Source organism: Salvelinus alpinus, chromosome 32 (genome assembly GCF_045679555.1).
Source record: "Salvelinus alpinus chromosome 32, SLU_Salpinus.1, whole genome shotgun sequence".
Taxonomy (NCBI): domain Eukaryota; kingdom Metazoa; phylum Chordata; class Actinopteri; order Salmoniformes; family Salmonidae; genus Salvelinus; species Salvelinus alpinus.
The window spans coordinates 28,447,005-28,469,232 of NC_092117.1; the positions used below are offsets into that span (position 1 = coordinate 28,447,005).

The 22,228-nt window shown below is 45.4% G+C and overlaps 1 protein-coding gene across 9 annotated transcripts in view; it reads right to left on the bottom strand.

Moving 5' to 3' along the window:
* LOC139562676 (calcium-activated potassium channel subunit alpha-1a-like) overlaps positions 1-22,228 on the bottom strand; it is a 344,203-nt gene that overhangs the window by 12,122 nt on the left and 309,853 nt on the right. For 5 of the 9 annotated variants that reach the window (XM_071380568.1, XM_071380567.1, XM_071380572.1 and 2 more), the window contains exons 23-26: positions 13,673-13,786; positions 7,793-7,876; positions 5,790-5,920; positions 912-1,106 (exon numbers count right to left, since the gene is read on the bottom strand). In XM_071380568.1, the coding sequence (XP_071236669.1) occupies positions 912-1,106; positions 5,790-5,920; positions 7,793-7,876; positions 13,673-13,786 (524 nt within the window). The remainder of the gene's footprint in view (positions 1-911; positions 1,107-5,789; positions 5,921-7,792; positions 7,877-13,672; positions 13,787-22,228) is intronic. The other 4 variants (XM_071380575.1, XM_071380570.1, XM_071380569.1 and 1 more) reach the window with 1 other exon arrangement.

Consider the following 22,228-nt stretch of genomic DNA (forward strand, 5'->3'; position numbering starts at 1 on the left):
CTATTGTAGGAAAAAGACCGTTTTCAAAGCAACTACTGTTGTTCTAGTTACAGAGAGGACAGTCACATCATGTATTTCTCACCTCTTAATATTGAGTTCATGGCACCACTTCACAACGGGAGTAGGCTTTAGTGTAGAAAGGTTTTGTTGCATCGCGGGCCGGAGCGCGTCATTTGCAGTGAATAGGCCTACATCAAGCATCCTAGGCCTAGCGCTGGAAAGTCTTTGTAGGACATTAGCTACATTTACTGACAGATTAATCAATTAGCCCAATCTACCTAAGGGTTTTGAGTTCCCACTTCCTCGGGTGGTGTATAATACAGCCTATAGGCCAATAAGCATAAAGATGTCGGGAAATTCTCTGAAGAGACAAAATTAAATCTGATCATTCTGGAGGTCGCACATCAAAATATCAATCATGCATTTCCTGGATATGTTACATGAAATAGCTGACTTTTTGAATCATAGGCTACCATCTCAGCTGTCTTATTTGGCACTGGGAAAAACTATTCTATAGCCCTGCTGCTTGTAAAGTAACTGTCCATAGAATAAAGTAAATGATTGTTGTATTTGTTGTTATCGAGCAAAACAGTTACATTTATCGCGATATTACTTTTTGTCCATATCGCCCAGCTCTAGCACCTCCCCCCAAAATAATTTATTATTATTTATCTCTGATTTATCATTATAGCAAAAAATGTGTTAATTTATCGCAATATGGATTTTCCCCCCCATATCACCCAGCTCTAACACACACACTCCAGAACCCTCCTTCCTCCTCCTAAGCAGAGCACCCTTTGCGTGTTCTCTGTTCTTCACTTTGTATTAAGTGCCGCAAGGAGCCAAACAGGCGGGATGGGTGCTGCTGTCGAGTGCCAAAACCTGTCAGCTCCATTTAAACATTCACTTACCCCCAAGTCGGCAAAGGGCCCATCGTACAGGGCCAGTTGGGCAACACGACACCTGTCTCGGTTAGCCAGTGTCTGTGGCGTGCTGTAGCCCCCTTGCAGGGCGTTCTCCTCAGCCAGTAGAGCCTCTAGCTCTGGCGTGGCTCCCCCAGTCACCAGCGTCCGGATCAGGGTGAGGATATTATCGTTGAAGTATGTCTGCAGAGATAAGAGGATGTGAGATCCGTAAGTAAGGAGACGCCATTAGAGCCACAACGGTAGAGGATATGTGGCGGACGGAGAACGGGGGAGAGATGGAGAAGGGGGGAGAGGGGAGATAAAGGGGAAGGGATGGAGAAGGGGGGAGAGGGGAGATAAGGGGGAAGAGGGAAGAGATGGAGATGGGGAGAGATGGTGGCGATAAGGGGAGAGATGGAGAAGGGGGAGAGATGGAGAAGGGGGAGATAAGATGGGGAAGAAGGAAGAGATGGAGAAGGGGGAGAGGGGAGAAATGGGGTGGGGGAGAGGGGAGAGATGGAGAAGGGGGGGAGGGGAGAAATGGGGTGGGGAAGAGGGGAGAGATGGAGAAGGGGGGGGAGATGGGTGGGGAAGAGGGGAGAGATGGAGAAGGGGGAGAGGGGAGAGATGGGGTGGGGAAGAGGGGAGAGATGGAGAAGGGGGGGAGGGGAGAAATGGGGTGGGGAAGAGGGGAGAGATGGAGAAGGGGGGGGAGATGGGTGGGGAAGAGGGGAGAGATGGAGAAGGGGGAGAGGGGAGAGATGGGGTGGGGAAGAGGGGAGAGATGGAGAATGGGGAGAGGGGAGAGATGGGGTGGGGAAGAGGGGAGAGATGGAGTGGGGAAGAGGGGAGAGATGGAGAAGGGAGGGAGGGGGAGAGATGGAGAAGGGGGAGATAAGATGGGGAAGAAGGAATAGATGGAGAAGGGGGAGAGGGGAGAAATGGGGTGGGGAAGAGGGGAGAGATGGAGAGGGGGGGAGGGGGGAGATGGGTGGGGAAGAGGGGAGAGATGGAGAAGGGGGAGAGATGGGGAAGAGGGGAGAGATTGGATGGGTGAAGAGGGGAGAGATGGGATGGGTGAAGAGGGGAGAGATGGATAAGGGGGAGAGGGGAGAGATGGGATGGGGGAAGAGGGGAGAGATTGGATGGGGAAGATGGGAGAGATTGGATGGGGAAGATGGGAGAGATGGAGAAGGGGGAGAGGGGAGAGATGGGGTGGGGGAGAGAGGAGAGATGGAGAAGGGGGGAGGGGAGAGATGGGTGGGGAAGAGGGGAGAGATTGAGAAGGGGGAGAGGGGAGAGATGGAGAAGGGGGAGAGGGGAGAGATGGAGAAGGGGGGAGGGGAGAGATGGGTGGGGAAGAGGGGAGAGATGGAGAAGGGGGGGAGGGGAGAGATGGATGGGGAAGAGGGGAGAGATGGAGAAGGGGGAGGGGAGAGATGGGTGGGGAAGAGGGGAGAGATGGAGAAGGGGGGAGGGGAGAGATGGATGGGGAAGAGGGGAGAGATGGAGAAAGGGGATAGGGAAGAGATGGGGTGGGGAAGAGGGGAGAGATTGGATGGGTGAAGAGGGGAGAAATGGGATGGGGAAGAGGGTAGAGATGGGATGGGTGAAGATGGGAGCGATGGGGTGGGGGAGAGGGGAGAGATGGGATGGGGAAGATGGGAGCGATGGAGAAGGGGGAGAGGGGAGAGATGGGATGGGGAAGAGGGGAGAGATGGGATGGGTGAAGATGGGAGTGATGGGATGGGGGAGAGGGGAGAGATGGGATGGGGGAGAGGGGAGAGATGGGATGGGGAAGATGGGAGCGATGGAGAAGGGGGAGAGGGGAGAGATGGGATGGGGAAGAGGGGAGAGATGGGATGGGGAAGAGGGGAGAGATGGGATGGGGGAGAGGGGAGAGATGGGATGGGGAAGATGGGAGCGATGGAGAAGGGGGAGAGGGGAGAGATGGGATGGGGAAGAGGGGAGAGATGGGATGGGGAAGAGGGGAGAGATGGGATGGGTGAAGAGGGGAGAGATGGGATGGGTGAAGAGGGGATATATGGGATGGGTGAAGAAGGGAGATATGGGATGGGTGAAGAGGGGAGAGATGGGATGGGTGAAGAGGGGAGATATGGGATGGGTGAAGAGGGGAGAGATGGGATGGGTGAAGAGGGGAGATATGGGATGGGTGAAGAGGGGATATATGGGATGGGTGAAGAAGGAGATATGGGATGGGTGAAGAAGGGAGAGATGGGATGGGTGAAGAGGGGAGAGATGGGATGGGTGAAGAGGGGAGAGATGGGATGGGTGAAGAGGGGAGAGATGGGATGGGGAAGAGGAGCGAGATGGGATGAGGGAAGAGATGGGGTGGGGAAGAGGAGCGAGATGGGATGAGGGAAGAGGGGAGAGATGGGATGGGGGAAGAGGGGAGAGATGGGATGGGGAAGAGGGGAGAGATGGGATGGGGAAGGGGGAGAGATGGGATGGGGAAGAGGAGCGAGATGGGATGAGGGAAGAGATGGGGTGGGGAAGAGGAGCGAGATGGGATGAGGGAAGAGGGGAGAGATGGGATGGGGGAAGAGGGGAGAGATGGGATGGGGAAGAGGGGAGAGATGGGATGGGGAAGGGGGAGAGATGGGACGGGGAAGGGGAAGGGGGAGAGATGGGACGGGGAAGAAAGGAGAGATGGGATGGGGAAGAGATGAGAAGCGGGACAGGGGAGAGATGGGATGGGGAAGAGGGGAGAGATGGAGAAGGGGGAGGTGGAGAGATGGAGAAAGGGGAGAGATGGGGATGGGGGAGATATGAGGGAGAGGGGAGAGATGGGATGGGGGAAGAGGGGAGAGATGGAGAAGGGTGAGAGGGGAGAGATGGGATGGGTGAAGATGGGAGAGATGGGGAAGGGGGAAGAGATGGAGAAAGGGGAGAGGGGAGAGAAGGGGGAGAGGGGAGAGATGGAGAAGGGGAAAAGGGGAGAGATGGGATGGGTGAAGAGGGGAGAGATGGGATGGGTGAAGAGGGGAGAGATGGGATGGGTGAAGAGGGGAGAGATGGAGAAGGGTGAGAGGGGAGAGATGGGATGGGTGAAGAGGGGAGAGATGGGATGGGGGAAGAGGGAGAGATGGAGAAGGGGGAAAGGGGAGAGATGGGGAAGAGAGAGAGAGAGGGTGGAAAGGGAAAGGGGGATACCTAGTCAGCTGTACAACTGAATGCCTTCAACTGAAATGTGTCGTCCGCATTTAACCCAACCCCTCTGAATCAGAGAGGTGCGGGGGGCTGCCTTAATCGGCGGTGGGTGGGAGAGAGAGAGCGAGAGAGAGAGACATCACAGAACATGTGGGAGTGAGCTCCTCTCTCTCTCATTGTTGAAAGATGAAAGTGTTTTTTTGGACCTTGATGGCCCACCTTTGCATGTCAAATGTGCCATTAAAGGGAACCTCAGCACTTACCTTGTTAAAAGATCTAATAAGCTCCTTGAAAATTTGTTTCGTGACACTTTATATGAGGAGTGGTGGCAACAGCTTCCCTTTTGATGTCATTGGAGCAGCGCTGTCTGATCAATGTGGCATTTCATTTACCAACTTCTGCCTACTCCGTAATGTTGCTGTGCTGAGCAGAGCACTGCATCTTATCTGAGGCATCCATATCCGTTAAGTCTAACCCTTTACTTAACTCTGAGAGGCTGTGTCTGTCTGTGTGTGTGTCTGTGTGTCTGTGTGTGTGTCTGTCTGTCTGTCTGTCTGTCTGTTTGCTTCCAAAAAGTGCATTAGATCTGCAGTGTTTTGAAATGCATCTTTGCTACGTTTCACACTTATTTAAATCAAAAGCATCTTCAATTCAACAGCCAGCTTTAGAGACAGCAGACATGGGTGCAGGTGAGTAGACACTACCAAGTATACACTACCAAGTATACAGTACATAGTATACAGTACTTAGTTACGACCTTTAAACTACTTTGTTTAAAGACCGTATGCACATCTTACAGTAAACCCACTATCTGTGTCTTGTCTTGTGGTTGCTGACATCTTGTACGCAGCACTGGATTAACTCCTAACTGACTGAGTTCAAAGCCAATCAATTTTAGCCCTTGACTGCTGCATGTTGCAACTGCAACAAAATGCAACTGTTACCCTCTAAAAATGCTGCTTCACCCTACGACCTTAACAGCCACTAGCCTATGTAAATAAAATAGGGATTAAAATATGGATAGAAAATATTTATAAATATGGATGAAATATAGACTGTTCACAAAAAGGAGAATTTTGGTACTGGATTCTGCGATAAACTTCTACCTAGTAAGATGTCGGACTACCTAGTAAGATGTCAGACTACCTAGTAAGATGTCGGACTACCTAGTAAGATGTCGGACTACCTAGTAAGATGTCAGACTACCTAGTAAGATGTCGGACTACATAGTAACATGTCGGACTACCTAGTAAGATGTCAGACTACCTAGTAAGATGTCGGACTACCTAGTAAGATGTCAGACTACCTAGTAAGATGTCAGACTACATAGTAACATGTCAGACTACCAAGTAACATCTCGGACTACCTAGTAAGATGTCAGACTACATAGTAACATGTCGGACTACCTAGTAACATGTCGGACTACCTAGTAACATGTCGGACTACCTAGTAACATGTCGGACTACATAGTAACATGTCGGACTACCTAGTAACATGTCAGACTACATAGTAACATGTCGGACTACATAGTAACATGTCGGACTACCTAGTAACATGTCAGACTACCTAGTAACATGTCAGACTACATAGTAACATGTCAGACTACCTAGTAAGATGTCGGACTAAATAAAATTTTAAAAAGTGCAAAAAAAGTAATGTGCATACTAAGAACTGTGTAAATTGAGTAGCGTATACTTAGTAATGTCTACTCACTGCACTCATGAGAGAGTCCAGCACGCTGACCGCGAAGGCGGTTCCGCAGGCGAAGGGCTGTGTCAGGTACAGCTCTGTGTCCGGGTCATCGTCATCATCTTGGTCCAAGAACTGAACGTTGGAGTCGTTCACTGAGAGAGGGGAGACCCAAAACAGAGTCAGAGAGAGAGAGAGGCCAAGGAGGGCACAGCACGCCAAACACACACAAACACGCCTGGGGACTTGAGAAGTAGAGAATCGCTGGGTGCCATAGCTAGGGCAGGGGTTCCCAAACTTTTTTTGTTGGAGAAATAGGAAGGTTAGATTTTAGAGTGTTTTTGAGATAATATTCCTTTTTACTTGACTTACAACCCCAAGTCTTAGGCCCTGACCCAAACAGAATCATTCCCTTTAGTGGCTCCTTCAAAGACTCAATAACATATATTCTCAACTGTCTCATGTCTTTAGGTATAGAAAAGGTAGTGATGTCTGAACCAAAGCGTTATGGATTTGCCATTCATGGTAGATGCACAGTACAATCCGTCATCAACAAACCATTTCTGCAGTTTTGAATCACATTCAAGACATGGATTTTACCTAGGTGTGTGAAGCACACCTCGTTCCACCATACTGTGCATGTTGAGGTGAGAAGATCATGCATGTAATGTAACATGCATTCTGGAGCTTCGTTGATATCTCAGATAAGAACATGGGTGGTAACATCGTTACCTATTGAGATATTAATGTATTTACCTTTTCCTGAAAGTCAAATGATTATTTAAAACAACAATAAAAATATATATAAAGCTGTGGGGTAAATTCACATAGGCACAGCCTGCTTTTAAAGATCAAAGTTATACTACATTCTGAAACTGTTAAGGATGATAGAAGTTCAAATCATAAATGGCTAGGGTTGAAACATCTCTATTTTCTGTCTAGAATACTGCTAACCAGAGGACAAGATCAAGAAGAACAATATAAAAACAAACTTCTTTAAAACCATTTGTAAAGATGCCTTTCCCTAATAGAACAGACTTTAGCCTCAGATGTGAGGATTTGCTTGCTAGTGCCAGTGGACAAGAGCCTGAGATCCAACTGTATTTGAAAAGCGCTTGACAACACAAGCCTTTCTTTGACCCCTTCAACATGAAGGCTTGAGGTCTGGAAGAAAGAAAAAAAGACCCCCCCGCCATAAAATACACAAAAACAACAACAACAACTCAACAGATTAAAGGGAACATTTGAGCTGTAGTTTTAAGTTTTTTTCCAATCTGATTTCTTCCCAGGCTTCCTTTGTGCTGCGGAGGAACAGACATGTCAGTCAACCAGACAAGCGGGCTGATGATGCAAACAGGCCCGGGCTAAGGAGACTGAACCGGGGGGTAGTGGGGTGGGTGTAGAGGGGTGGGTGTAGAGGCTGGGGGTCAGGGATGGTGGGTGTGATATGAAAACAGCCATAGGGACAGACCAAGCAACTATCCAAGTGCAAGAGCGATGCTTTGAGAAAAGAATGCATGGGAAAAAATAAAAACATCACAGGAAAAAAACATTCAATAAAAAAAGGCCAAAACGAGACAGTAAATGTTCCACCAGAAACAGAGAACAAAAAATGTAATTGTGTTCAAAGTGAAGCCATGGGAGAGTCAGCGAGGGCCTCGGCTGTAGCCTGATAGATCAAGACACGTGGATGAAGAAAGGAGAGACAGCGAGAGGGAGAGAGAATTGCTTTGGCAATGTAAACATATGTTTCCCATGCCAATAAAGCCCCTTAAATTGAAATTGAATTGAGAATGGGAGAGTTAGAGAGAAAAAAAGAAAGAGTGTGTGAGAGGTGAGAGAGAGTGTGAGCGAGAGAGTGTGAGCGAGAGAGTGTGAGAGATGAGAGAGAGTGTGAGCGAGAAAGTGTGAGAGATGAGAGAGAGTGTGAGCGAGAGAGTGTGAGCGAGAGAGGTGACAGGCAGACAGGCAGACAGACAGAACTAAAGATCGGACGGCAGCGAGCAGAGGACAAAGGCCTGGCTTACCCAGCTCAGTTATCATTTGTATGTTGATTCCAAGTTTTTTTTCCTGACTGAATGAAACCAAAGGCAGTATTTTGCCAGGTTTAGCTAACGACAGTAAGACAGTGTGGAGCAGAGGGGGGAGAGATAGGGTCATTATTGGAACAGCTTCAAAGAGAAGAGAAAAATAAAAGCAGCCTGAGACCAGTCATCAGGATTAGACAGACTGAAGCTGGTGTATGTAAAGGTAGCCGAGACATGCAACTACAGCACAAGAGAGGGACAGATGTGACTGAACCATACCACTAAAACATTCAAACAAAAAGGGGTTACGGATATACAATATTGTATACATAAACCGACTTTACGTGACGTTTTCCATTTGACTTGACTCAACTATGGTGATGTAAAGTAAACTGACAACATTGACACGACAACTACAGTGTATAGTTCCACAGAGACTGATGTTAACTGCTTTACCTCCTCTCTACTTCCAGGGAGGAGGAGGACAACGTTAGTGATGATAATAGTATCTACTTAAAAGCCAGGACAAAATCTGCAGGAGAAATGAATCTAAATCAAACATAGCTGAAATGATACTAAATCAAGCATACTGTAGCTGGGGAATTTATTGAAATCAAATACAGCAAGACAAAAACAAACAGCTACACTTGATTTGTTGATTACATATGTAGTACTCAAGAACATAACAAGAGAGAGAGAGGCAAAACAATGTTCATACAGCGTCCTGTCCCTGTGTCTCTCCCTGTCTCTGTCTGTGTCTCCGTCTATCCCATGCCTCAATGCTTTCTAATTGGGTCAGAGGGGAGAGATGGAGACGGAGTGGCAGATCTCTAGTGCTTTAGTCAGAGGGGATAGAGTGGTGAGTCTCTAGTGCTTTAGTCAGAGGGGATAGAGTGGTGGGTCTCCAGTGCTTTAGTCAGAGGGGATAGAGTGGTGGGTCTCCAGTGCTTTAGTCAGAGGGGATAGAGTGGTGGGTCTCTAGTGCTTTAGTCAGAGGGGATAGAGTGGTGGGTCTCTAGTGCTTTAGTCAGAGGGGATAGAGTGGTGGGTCTCCAGTGCTTTAGTCAGAGGGGATAGAGTGGTAGGTCTCCAGTGCTTTAGTCAGAGGGGATAGAGTGGTGGGTCTCCAGGGCTTTAGTCAGAGGGGATAGAGTGGTGGGTCTCCAGTGCTTTAGTCAGAGGGGATAGAGTGGTGGGTCTCTAGTGCTTTAGTCAGAGGGGATAGAGTGGTGGGTCTCTAGTGCTTTAGTCAGAGGGGATAGAGTGGTGGGTCTCTAGTGCTTTAGTCAGAGGGGATAGAGTGGTGGGTCTCTAGTGCTTTAGTCAGAGGGGATAGAGTGGTGGGTCTCCAGTGCTTTAGTCAGAGGGGATAGAGTGGTGGGTCTCTAGTGCTTTAGTCAGAGGGGATAGAGTGGTGGGTCTCCAGTGCTTTAGTCAGAGGGGATAGAGTGGTGGGTCTCTAGTGCTTTAGTCAGAGGGGATAGAGTGGTGGGTCTCTAGTGCTTTAGTCAGAGGGGATAGAGTGGTGGGTCTCTAGTGCTTTAGTCAGAGGGGATAGAGTGGTGGGTCTCCAGTGCTTTAGTCAGAGGGGATAGAGTGGTGGGTCTCTAGTGCTTTAGTCAGAGGGGATAGAGTGGTGGGTCTCTAGTGCTTTAGTCAGAGGGGATAGAGTGGTGGGTCTCTAGTGCTTTAGTCAGAGGAGATAGAGTGGTGGGTCTCTAGTGCTTTAGTCAGAGGGGATAGAGTGGTGGGTCTCCAGTGCTTTAGTCAGAGGGGATAGAGTGGTGGGTCTCTAGTGCTTTAGTCAGAGGGGATAGAGTGGTGGGTCTCCAGTGCTTTAGTCAGAGGGGATAGAGTGGTGGGTCTCTAGTGCTTTAGTCAGAGGGGATAGAGTGGTGGGTCTCTAGTGCTTTAGTCAGAGGGGATAGAGTGGTGGGTCTCTAGTGCTTTAGTCAGAGGGGATAGAGTGGTGGGTCTCCAGTGCTTTAGTCAGAGGGGATAGAGTGGTGGGTCTCTAGTGCTTTAGTCAGAGGGGATAGAGTGGTGGGTCTCCAGTGCTTTAGTCAGAGGGGATAGAGTGGTGGGTCTCTAGTGCTTTAGTCAGAGGGGATAGAGTGGTGGGTCTCCAGTGCTTTAGTCAGAGGGGATAGAGTGGTGGGTCTCTAGTGCTTTAGTCAGAGGGGATAGAGTGGTGGGTCTCTAGTGCTTTAGTCAGAGGGGATAGAGTGGTGGGTCTCTAGTGCTTTAGTCAGAGGGGATAGAGTGGTGGGTCTCTAGTGCTTTAGTCAGAGGGGATAGAGTGGTGGGTCTCCAGTGCTTTAGTCAGAGGGGATAGAGTGGTGGGTCTCTAGTGCTTTAGTCAGAGGAGATAGAGTGGTGGGTCTCTAGTGCTTTAGTCAGAGGGGATAGAGTGGTGGGTCTCTAGTGCTTTAGTCAGAGGGGATAGAGTGGTGGGTCTCCAGTGCTTTAGTCAGAGGGGATAGAGTGGTGGGTCTCTAGTGCTTTAGTCAGAGGGGATAGAGTGGTGGGTCTCTAGTGCTTTAGTCAGAGGGGATAGAGTGGTGGGTCTCCAGTGCTTTAGTCAGAGGGGATAGAGTGGTGGGTCTCTAGTGCTTTAGTCAGAGGGGATAGAGTGGTGGGTCTCCAGTGCTTTAGTCAGAGGGGATAGAGTGGTGGGTCTCTAGTGCTTTAGTCAGAGGGGATAGAGTGGTGGGTCTCTAGTGCTTTAGTCAGAGGGGATAGAGTGGTGGGTCTCTAGTGCTTTAGTCAGAGGGGATAGAGTGGTGGGTCTCTAGTGCTTTAGTCAGAGGGGATAGAGTGGTGGGTCTCCAGTGCTTTAGTCAGAGGGGATAGAGTGGTGGGTCTCTAGTGCTTTAGTCAGAGGAGATAGAGTGGTGGGTATCTAGTGCTTTAGTCAGAGGGGATAGAGTGGTGGGTCTCTAGTGCTTTAGTCAGAGGGGATAGAGTGGTGGGTCTCTAGTGCTTTAGTCATAGGGGATAGAGTGGTGGGTCTCCAGTGCTTTAGTCAGAGGGGATAGAGTGGTGGGTCTCTAGTGCTTTAGTCAGAGGGGATAGAGTGGTGGGTCTCCAGTGCTTTAGTCAGAGGGGATAGAGTGGTGAGTCTCTAGTGCTTTAGTCAGAGGGGATAGAGTGGTGGGTCTCCAGTGCTTTAGTCAGAGGGGATAGAGTGGTGGGTCTCTAGTGCTTTAGTCAGAGGAGATAGAGTGGTGGGTATCTAGTGCTTTAGTCAGAGGGGATAGAGTGGTGGGTCTCTAGTGCTTTAGTCAGAGGGGATAGAGTGGTGGCTCTCTAGTGCTTTAGTCATAGGGGATAGAGTGGTGGGTCTCCAGTGCTTTAGTCAGAGGGGATAGAGTGGTGGGTCTCTAGTGCTTTAGTCAGAGGAGATAGAGTGGTGGGTCTCTAGTGCTTTAGTCAGAGGGGATAGAGTGGTGGGTCTCTAGTGCTTTAGTCAGAGGGGATAGAGTGGTGGGTCTCTAGTGCTTTAGTCAGAGGGAATAGAGTGGTGGGTCTCCAGTGCTTTAGTCAGAGGGGATAGAGTGGTGGGTCTCCAGGGCTTTAGTCAGAGGGGATAGAGTGGTGGGTCTCTAGTGCTTTAGTCAGAGGGGATAGAGTGGTGGGTCTCCAGTGCTTTAGTCAGAGGGGACAGAGTGGTGGGTCTCTAGTGCTTTAGTCAGAGGGGATAGAGTGGTAGGTCTCCAGTGCTTTAGTCAGAGGGGATAGAGTGGTGGGTCTCTAGTGCTTTAGTCAGAGGGGATAGAGTGGTGGGTCTCCAGGGCTTTAGTCAGAGGGGATAGAGTGGTGGGTCTCCAGTGCTTTAGTCAGAGGGGATAGAGTGGTGGGTCTCCAGGGCTTTAGTCAGAGGGGATAGAGTGGTGGGTCTCCAGTGCTTTAGTCAGAGGGGATAGAGTGGTGGGTCTCCAGTGCTTTAGTCAGAGGGGATAGAGTGGTGGGTCTCTAGTGCTTTAGTCAGAGGGGATAGAGTGGTGGGTCTCTAGTGCTTTAGTCAGAGGGGATAGAGTGGTGGGTCTCCAGTGCTTTAGTCAGAGGGGATAGAGTGGTGGGTCTCTAGTGCTTTAGTCAGAGGGGATAGAGTGGTGAGTCTCTAGTGCTTTAGTCAGAGGGGATAGAGTGGTGGGTCTCCTGTGCTTTAGTCAGAGGGGATAGAGTGGTGGGTCTCTAGTGCTTTAGTCAGAGGGGATAGAGTGGTGGGTCTCTAGTGCTTTAGTCAGAGGGGATAGAGTGGTGGGTCTCTAGTGCTTTAGTCAGAGGGGATAGAGTGGTGGGTCTCCTAGTGCTTTAGTCAGAGGGGATAGAGTGGTGGGTCTCTAGTGCTTTAGTCAGAGGGGATAGAGTGGTGGGTCTCTAGTGCTTTAGTCAGAGGGGATAGAGTGGTGGGTCTCTAGTGCTTTAGTCAGAGGGGATAGAGTGGCAGATCTCCAGTGCTTTAGTCAGAGGGGATAGAGTGGTGGGTCTCCAGTGCTTTAGTCAGAGGGGATAGAGTGGTGGGTCTCTAGTGCTTTAGTCAGAGGGGATAGAGTGGTGGGTCTCTAGTGCTTTAGTCAGAGGGGATAGAGTGGCAGATCTCCAGTGCTTTAGTCAGAGGGGATAGAGTGGTGGGTCTCTAGTGCTTTAGTCAGAGGAGATAGAGTGGTGGGTCTCTAGTGCTTTAGTCAGAGGGGATAGAGTGGTGGGTCTCCAGTGCTTTAGTCAGAGGGGATAGAGTGGTGGGTCTCCAGTGCTTTAGTCAGAGGGGATAGAGTGGTGGGTCTCCAGTGCTTTAGTCAGAGGGGATAGAGTGGTGGGTCTCTAGTGCTTTAGTCAGAGGGGATAGAGTGGTGGGTCTCCAGTGCTTTAGTCAGAGGGGATAGAGTGGTGGGTCTCTAGTGCTTTAGTCAGAGGGGATAGAGTGGTGGGTCTCCAGTGCTTTAGTCAGAGGGGATAGAGTGGTGGGTCTCTAGTGCTTTAGTCAGAGGGGATAGAGTGGTGGGTCTCCAGTGCTTTAGTCAGAGGGGATAGAGTGGTGGGTCTCCAGTGCTTTAGTCAGAGGGGATAGAGTGGTGGGTCTCCAGTGCTTTAGTCAGAGGGGATAGAGTGGTGGGTCTCTAGTGCTTTAGTCAGAGGGGATAGAGTGGTGGGTCTCTAGTGCTTTAGTCAGAGGGGATAGTGGTTCTAGCGACCCTGGTCTCTAGTCATTTAGAATCCCTCAGAGACGTGAAACTTTCATGAGTCCCCTGTACCACAGGGATTATTATAGAGTATAGCCAGCACCATTGTTATTATTAAATGGACCCATTTTAGCTCCCTCTCACTCTCATTTTACTCTCTCCCTCCCTCTCAATCAGGCAGTTAATGGACTAATGGTACATAGAAAAAGTGAGTGTTCTGACTTTGTAATGAGACATCTCAGCTTCCACAAAGAGAGGGACATTTGAAATTACCAAAATTGCTCAGCTTTGTATTTAGCTCCACACAAATCTCAGGCCAAAGTCGCTAATCATTATCATCAATATATCGCTAGAATTAGTCATCACAGCCATAGAAAATTAAGTTTCGCCAACTACCCTCCACATTGTCACCAAACGTTCCACAACAACAACATTCAAACTTGCATTCTAACCAGAATGCAGAAGAACGTCCACCGAACTGTTAAAGGCAACATGGCGGTCCTGAAGATGCCAAATCTCTAAGTCAGTTGGCCAAACTCTGTGTACATTTTCACAGTATTTTCCCAATAAGCAAAACTGGTTTAAATAACATCACAACAACCAGAAAGTGGTTGAAATGACATAATATTGACATTCTATGGACCTGTTTTGCCCGCAATCATTAGTGAATGGTCAGTTGGTGTGTGTTTCTCACCTAGTTCAGTGATGATGGGGATGTTGGCGCCAGTGGTGACGGAGGCCTGGCGTGCTAAACCATGTACTGGACTGCTGTCTGGAGAGGACCGGTCCATTCCAGGAGGCGTGAAACCTACACAGAGCACAAAAAGAAAGTCACACCAAACCATTGAAACGTACAGACACAGAGATACACACAAAACCATTGAAAACCTATAGACACAGAGAGATACACACAAAACCATTGAAAACCTATAGACACAGAGGGATATACACAAAACCATTGAAAACCTATAGACACAGAGGGATATACACAAAACCATTGAAAACCTATAGACACACAGAGATACACACAAAACCATTGAAAACCTATAGACACAGAGAGATACACACAAAACCATTGAAAACCTATAGACACAGAGAGATACACACAAAACCATTGAAAACCTATAGACACAGAGGGATATACACAAAACCATTGAAAACCTATAGACACACAGAGATACACACAAAACCATTGAAAACCTATAGACACAGAGAGATACACACAAAACCATTGAAAACCTATAGACACAGAGAGATACACACAAAACCATTGAAAACCTATAGACACAGAGAGATACACACAAAACCATTGAAAACCTATAGACACAGAGAGATACACACAAAACCATTGAAAACCTATAGACACAGAGGGATATACACAAAACCATTGAAAACCTATAGACACAGAGAGATACACACAAAACCATTGAAAACCTATAGACACAGAGAGATACACACAAAACCATTGAAAACCTATAGACACAGAGAGATACACACAAAACCATTGAAAACCTATAGACACAGAGAGATACACACAAAACCATTGAAAACCTATAGACACAGAGAGATACACACAAAACCATTGAAAACCTATAGACACAGAGAGATACACACAAAACCATTGAAACCTACAGACACAGAGAGATACACACAAAACCATTGAAAACCTATAGACACAGAGAGATACACACAAAACCATTGAAACCTACAGACACAGAGAGATACACACAAAACCATTGAAACCTACAGACACAGAGATACAAACAAAAACGTTGAAACCTACAGACACAGAGATGCACACAAAACAAGATGTACTGAAATCACACAGAAAAAAAACACGAGATACAGTGCATTCGGAAAGTATTCAGACCCCTTGACATTTTCCACATTTTGTTATGTTACAGCATTTTTCTAAAATTGATGAACTTGTTTTCTTCCCTCATCAATCTACACACAACATCAATCTACACACAACACAGTCAACTTTGATTTTGCAAATGTATTAAAAATAAAAACTGAAATATAACATTTACATAAGTATTCAGATCCTTTACTGAGTACTTTGTTGAAGCACCTTTGGCAGCGATTACAACCTCAAGCAGGGATGCAAACTAGTCACCTTTCGGCAAAATTCACCGTTTTGAATCCAAAATAGGTGACCTACGTGATTCGTGTAGATCCGATGAGAAAAGTTTGGGGGGGCTTTGGATCACACTACTGGCTGTAAGTAAACGACTGATGCGCATTTGGAGCAATACTGGCTGTATCCAAGCCTCAGCCAATCGTTCACATAACAGCAGAATGCAGCATGCGACTTGAGAGAGAAGAGACAACCAATTTGCTAGTTAAAGCATCAGAGTGCGCTCTGGAAAGACAGCAGAGAGTAGAAAGGCAGTTTGCCATTTACAGCAGCGCGTCCCCTGAACGATAACGAAGAGGTAGGTGAAAAGCCTGACCACAGAGACGGGGGTGAGAGGGTGATGAAGTGTACTTCATGAGCTGTAACCGAGAAACAACTGGCATTTGGACAGTTTGAGGTGAGGGAGAAAGTATGGTGGAACAAGTACTAGTATTGTTAGCATTGTTAAGTAACGTTATCTTGCTAGCTGGATTGAATTCTCCGTTAGCTAGCCAGAGAAATGTTGAGCAACATTAGCCAACTTAACTGATCTAATAATTGAGTTTATGGTGTGAAAATTTGCTGGCTAATAAAGTCAGACAGCTAACGTTAGCTAGCTAACATTACAACATCAGATGAACTAACATTAGTAACCTAACCAATTCGCTATAGTATTAACTGGTATACAACTCCTTGCCGTTCCTCAAGTTATACCGCGTTAGTTGCTTACTGGACCCTGGCAATCTGTGTGAAATGTTGACTAGTTAACTAGCTAACAAACTAACTACTATCTGTGAACTAATGTTTTCCCTCTACAATATGTGGTTAATTTTCAGAATTAGGTGAAAATGAGGCGTTGCTAGTTAAACAAGTGGATTGGGGCTCCCGAGTGGTGCAGCGGTCTAAGGCACTGCATCTCAGTCCTAGAGGTGTCACTACAGACCCTGGTTCAGCGGTCTAAGGCACTGCATCTCAGTCCTAGAGGTGTCACTACAGACCCTGATTCAGCGGTCTAAGGCACTGCATCTCAGTCCTAGAGGTGTCACTACAGACCCTGGTTCAGCGGTCTAAGGCACTGCATCTCAGTCCTAGAGGTGTCACTACAGACCCTGGTTCAGCGGTCTAAGGCACTGCATCTCAGTGCTAGAGGTGTCACTACAGACACCCTGGTTAGAATCCAGGCTGTATCACATCCAGACGTGATTAGGAGTCCCATAGGGCGGCGCACAATTGGCCAAGCATCATCTGGGTTTGGCCGGTAAATACAAATTTGTTCTTAACTGACTTAACTAAATAAAGGTTTAAAATAAAAAGTGTAGCAAGGCCTGGCTTAAACTGGATGCCACTATAGAGGTGAAAGGAACACCACACACTTTCCCTATTTCTCACTTTTTCAATACAGTGGATAAAAAGGGGTATGTCAGGTGTACTCTCTGCCTGAAAGAGATCAATTATGCCAACAAAGGGTCTCCTGCTCTGCGGCTGGTACATCGTAGAACAGATGCCCACAGGCAGAAAGTGTACAATGTAATAATCTACAGTGTAGCCCAAAGCTATTGCTTTTGTGTTGAACTTGACAGTACAACTTGTGTGTGAGTGAGGGGGGATAATTACATTTTTTACTCTGTGAATGTTATTTTTGCACACGTGTAGCCTTGTGCACTTGATCGATGTCTACTATAGTGGCCACTATAATAGAGTAAAAATAAAATGCCTGTTTGTTTCATTCTATTTCTACTTTATGATGTTTTTTTCCCAAGTGTAATATTTATGTGTGCGGTCACAAGCGTTCTATTATAAAGGCTGTCATGGTAACAAGTGTTCTATTATAAAGGCTGTCATGGTCACAAGTGTTCTATTATAAAGGCTGTCATGGTCACAAGCGTTCTATTATAAAGGCTGTCATGGTCACAAGTGTTCTATTATAAAGGTTGTCATGGTCACAAGCGTTCTATTATAAAGGCTGTCATGGTCACAAGCGTTCTATTATAAAGGCTGTCATGGTAACAAGTGTTCTATTATAAAGGCTGTCATGGTAACAAGTGTTCTATTATAAAGGATGTCATGGTCACAAGCGTTCTATTATAAAGGCTGTCATGGTAACAAGTGTTCTATTATAAAGGCTGTCATGGTAACAAGTGTTCTATTATAAAGGCTGTAATGGTAATAAGTGTTCTATTATAAAGGCTGTCATGGTAACAAGTGTTCTATTATAAAGGCTGTCATGGTCACAAGTGTTCTATTATAAAGGCTGTCATGGTCACAAGCGTTCTATTATAAAGGCTGTCATGGTCACAAGCGTTCTATTATAAAGGCTGTCATGGTCACAAGTGTTCTATTATAAAGGTTGTCATGGTCACAAGTGTTCTATTATAAAGGCTGTCATGGTCACAAGCGTTCTATTATAAAGGCTGTCATGGTAACAAGTGTTCTATTATAAAGGCTGTCATGGTAACAAGTGTTCTATTATAAAGGCTGTCATGGTAACAAGTGTTCTATTATAAAGGCTGTCATGGTCACAAGTGTTCTATTATAAAGGCTGTCATGGTCACAAGCATTCTATTATAAAGGCTGTCATGGTAACAAGTGTTCTATTATAAAGGCTGTCATGGTAACAAGTGTTCTATTATAAAGGCTGTCATGGTAACAAGTGTTCTATTATAAAGGCTGTCATGGTAACAAGTGTTCTATTATAAAGGCTGTCATGGTCACAAGTGTTCTATTATAAAGGCTGTCATGGTAACAAGTGTTCTATTATAAAGGCTGTCATGGTAACAAGTGTTCTATTATAAAGGCTGTCATGGTCACAAGCGTTCTATTATAAAGGCTGTCATGGCTAACTGCAATATTAGTGTATTGTTTTTTCTCAAGACTTGAGTGTCATTTGCAGTAAAGTGTAGGCAACAAATAATATTGGATTGATTTCTTTACATTTTTTAGCTGTGATTGAGGTTCACATTAACCACTTATTTTACACACAGAGACTGATCATGTAGATCATATTCTTTGTTGTTAGTTAATTAGTTAAAACCTGCATTACCCCCTAGTAGGGATTTTTTGCAACAAAAAAAAAGTGTAACCTTTTTGGGCCCTCAGCAGTTTGTCTTCTTGGGTATGACGCTACAAGTTTGGCACACCTGTATTTGGGGAGTTTCTCCCATTCTTTTCTGCAGATCCTCTCAATCTCTGTCAGGTTGGATGGGGAGCGTCGCTGCACAGCTATTTTCAGGTCTCTCCAGAGATGTTTGATCGGGTTCAAATCTGGGCTCTGGCTGGGCCACTCAAGGATATTCAGAGACTTGTCCCGAAGCCACTCCTGCGTTGTCTTGGCTGTGTGCTTAGGGTTGTTTTCCTGTTGGAAGGTGAACCTTAGCCACAGTCTGAGGTCCTGAGTGCTCTGGAGCAGGTTTTCATCAAGGATCTCTCTGTACTTTGCTCCGTTCATCTTTGCCTCAATCCTGACTGGTCTCCAAGTCCCTGCCGCTGAAAAACATCCCCAAAGCATGATGCTGCCACCACCATGCTTCACCGTAGGGATGGTGCCTGGTTCTCTCTAGATGTGACACTTGGCATTCAGGCCAAAGAGTTCAATCTTGGTTTCATCAGACCAGAGAAGAGAGTCCTTGAGAGTCTGATAGTCCTTTAGGTGCCTTTTGGCAAACTCCAAGCGGGCTGTCATGTGCCTTTTACTGAGGAGTGGCTTCCGTCTGGCCACTCTACCATAAAGGCCTGATTGGTGGAGTGCTGCAGAGATGGTTGTCCTTCTGGAAGCTGTCCCCTTTCTGGAAGGTGCTCCCATTTCCACAGAGGAACTCTGGAGCTCTGTCAGAGTAAGCATCGGGTTCTTGGTCACCTCCCTGACCAATGCCCTTCTCCCCCGATTGCTCAGTTTGACCGGGTGGCCAGCTCTAGGAAGAGTCTTGGTGGTTCCAAACTTCTTCCATTTAAGAATGATGGAGGCCACTGTGTTCTTGGAGACCTTAAATGCTGCATAAATGTTTTGGTACCCTTCCCCAGATCTGTGCCTCGACACAATCCTGTCTCGGAGCTCTACGGACAATTCCGTCAACCTCATGTCTTGGTTTTTGCTCTGACATGCACTGTCAACTGTGGGACATTATAAAATCATGTCCAATCAATTGAATTTACCACAGGTGGACTCCAATCATGTAGTAGAACATCTCAAGGATGATCAATGGAAACAAAATACACCTGATCTCAATTTTGAGTATCAATTCAAAGGGTCTGAATACTTATGTAACTTAGCTTGATTTGTTTTTTAAATTTGTAATACATTTAAAAAAAATTATAAATACCTGTTATCGCTATGTAATTATGGGCTATTGCGTGTAGATTGATGAGGGGCAAAAAATATTTCATCCATTTTAGAATAAGGCTGTACCGTAACAAAATGTGGAAAAGGTCAAGAGGTTTAAATAATTTCCGAATGCACTGTATATTATTGAAACCAACAGTACACAGACACAGCAATACAGACAGACAGAGACAAGACCATGAGATATAATATTACAGTACAAGGAGCTACACAAAAAACAATATCACACTGATCTCACATTAATATCACACTGCTCTCACATTAATACCACACTGATCTCACATTAATACACTGATCTCACATTAATACCACACTGATCTCACATTAATACCACACTGATCTCACATTAATATAACACTGATCACACATTAATACCACACTGATCTCACATTAATACCACACTGATCTCACATTAATACAACACTGATCTCACATTAATACCACACTGATCTCACATTAATACAACACTGATCACACATCAATACCACACTGATCTCACATTAATACCACACATTAATACCACACTGATCACACATTAATACCACACTGATCACACATTAATACCACACTGATCGCACATTAATACCACACATTAATACAACACTGATCTCACATTAATACCACACTGATCTCACATTAATACCACACTGATCTCACATTAATACCACACTGATCTCACATTAATACAACACTGATCTCACATTAATATAACACTGATCTCACATTAATACAACACTGATCTCACATTAATACCACACTGATCTCACATTAATACCACACTGATCTCACATTAATACCACACATTAATACCACACTGATCTCACATTAATACCACACTGATCTCACATTAATACCACACTGATCTCACATTAATACAACACTGATCTCACATTAATACCACACTGATCTCACATTAATACCACACTGATCTCACATTAATACCACACTGATCTCACATTAATACCACACTGATCTCACATTAATACAACACTGATCTCACATTAATACAACACTGATCTCACATTAATACCACACTGATCTCACATTAATACAACACTGATCTCACATTAATACCACACTGATCTCACATTAATACCACACTGATCACACATTAATACCACACTGATCTCACATTAATACAACACTGATCTCACATTAATACCACACTGATCTCACATTAATACCACACTGATCTCACATTAATACCACACTGATTTCACATTAATACCACACTGATCTCACATTAATACCACACTGATCACACATTAATACCACACTGATCGCATATTAATACCACACATTAATACAACACTGATCTCACATTAATACCACACTGATCACACATTAATACCACACTGATCTCACATTAATACAACACTGATCTCACATTAATACAACACTGATCTCACATTAATACCACACTGATCTCACATTAATACAACACTGATCTCACATTAATACCACACTGATCACACATTAATACCACACTGATCGCACATTAATACCACACATTAATACAACACTGATCTCACATTAATACCACACTGATCTCACATTAATACAACACTGATCTCACATTAATATAACACTGATCTCACATTAATACCACACTGATCTCACATTAATACCACACTGATCACACATTAATACCACACTGATCTCACATTAATACCACACTGATCTCACATTAATACCACACTGATCACACATTAATACCACACTGATCTCACATTAATACCACACTGATCTCACATTAATACAACACTGATCTCACATTAATACCACACTGATCTCACATTAATGCCACACTGATCTCACATTAATACCACACTGATCTCACATTAATATAACACAGATCTCACATTAATACAACACTGATCTCACATTAATACAACACTGATCTCACATTAATACCACACTGATCTCACATTAATACCACACTGATCTCACATTAATACCACTCTGAGCTCACATTAATACCACTCTGAGCTCACATTAATACAACACTGATCTCACATTAATACCACACTGATCTCACATTAATACCACACTGATCGCACATTAATACCACACATTAATACAACACTGATCTCACATTAATACAACACTGATCTCACATTAATACCACACTGACATCACAATAATATAATTTCACAAATCATTTACCACAGGTTCGGTGATTGAAAAGGTTATACATCATTTTGAGAAGAGAAAAACTAAACTATAATCGAGAACAACAATAAAACATTAAAATGAGAACACTAAGTTGATCGGACCATGTAATGCACAGTTAGTGTCTGTCACATGTCACTATTCAGCAAAAGCTGCTGTGCTTACTAAGAATGAAAAGATGCGAAGAGGGGGACGGAGGGGGTGATGGTAAAATAATGCAGGCGCTTCCTAAAAATGTCAATATAGATATTGTGCTTTTAGGGGTCAGCTGAGAGACATATTTAGCATTCACATCCTTCCATCAACCTGCCTGCCTTCCATAAATGTTATATGTGCTTCATGTTGTTACCATAAAATTGGCGAAGTGGATCCTGAAAACCTTTTATCAGGAAAATAGAGGTGCGATTCCCGACCATGAAATACAAAAGGGGCGAGTGACAAGGGCATGAATTCCCATGACTTCACATTTTTGCATTTCCTGAAAGTGACAAGTAAACACCTTAAATCAGTAATGCTAGATGCATAATGCATTACCTGTGTTGTGACATCCATCATTTAGTGCCGACTAAAGCAAAACCCACCTTATAGTTTTACAGTACAGCAGTGACAAAACATAATGCATG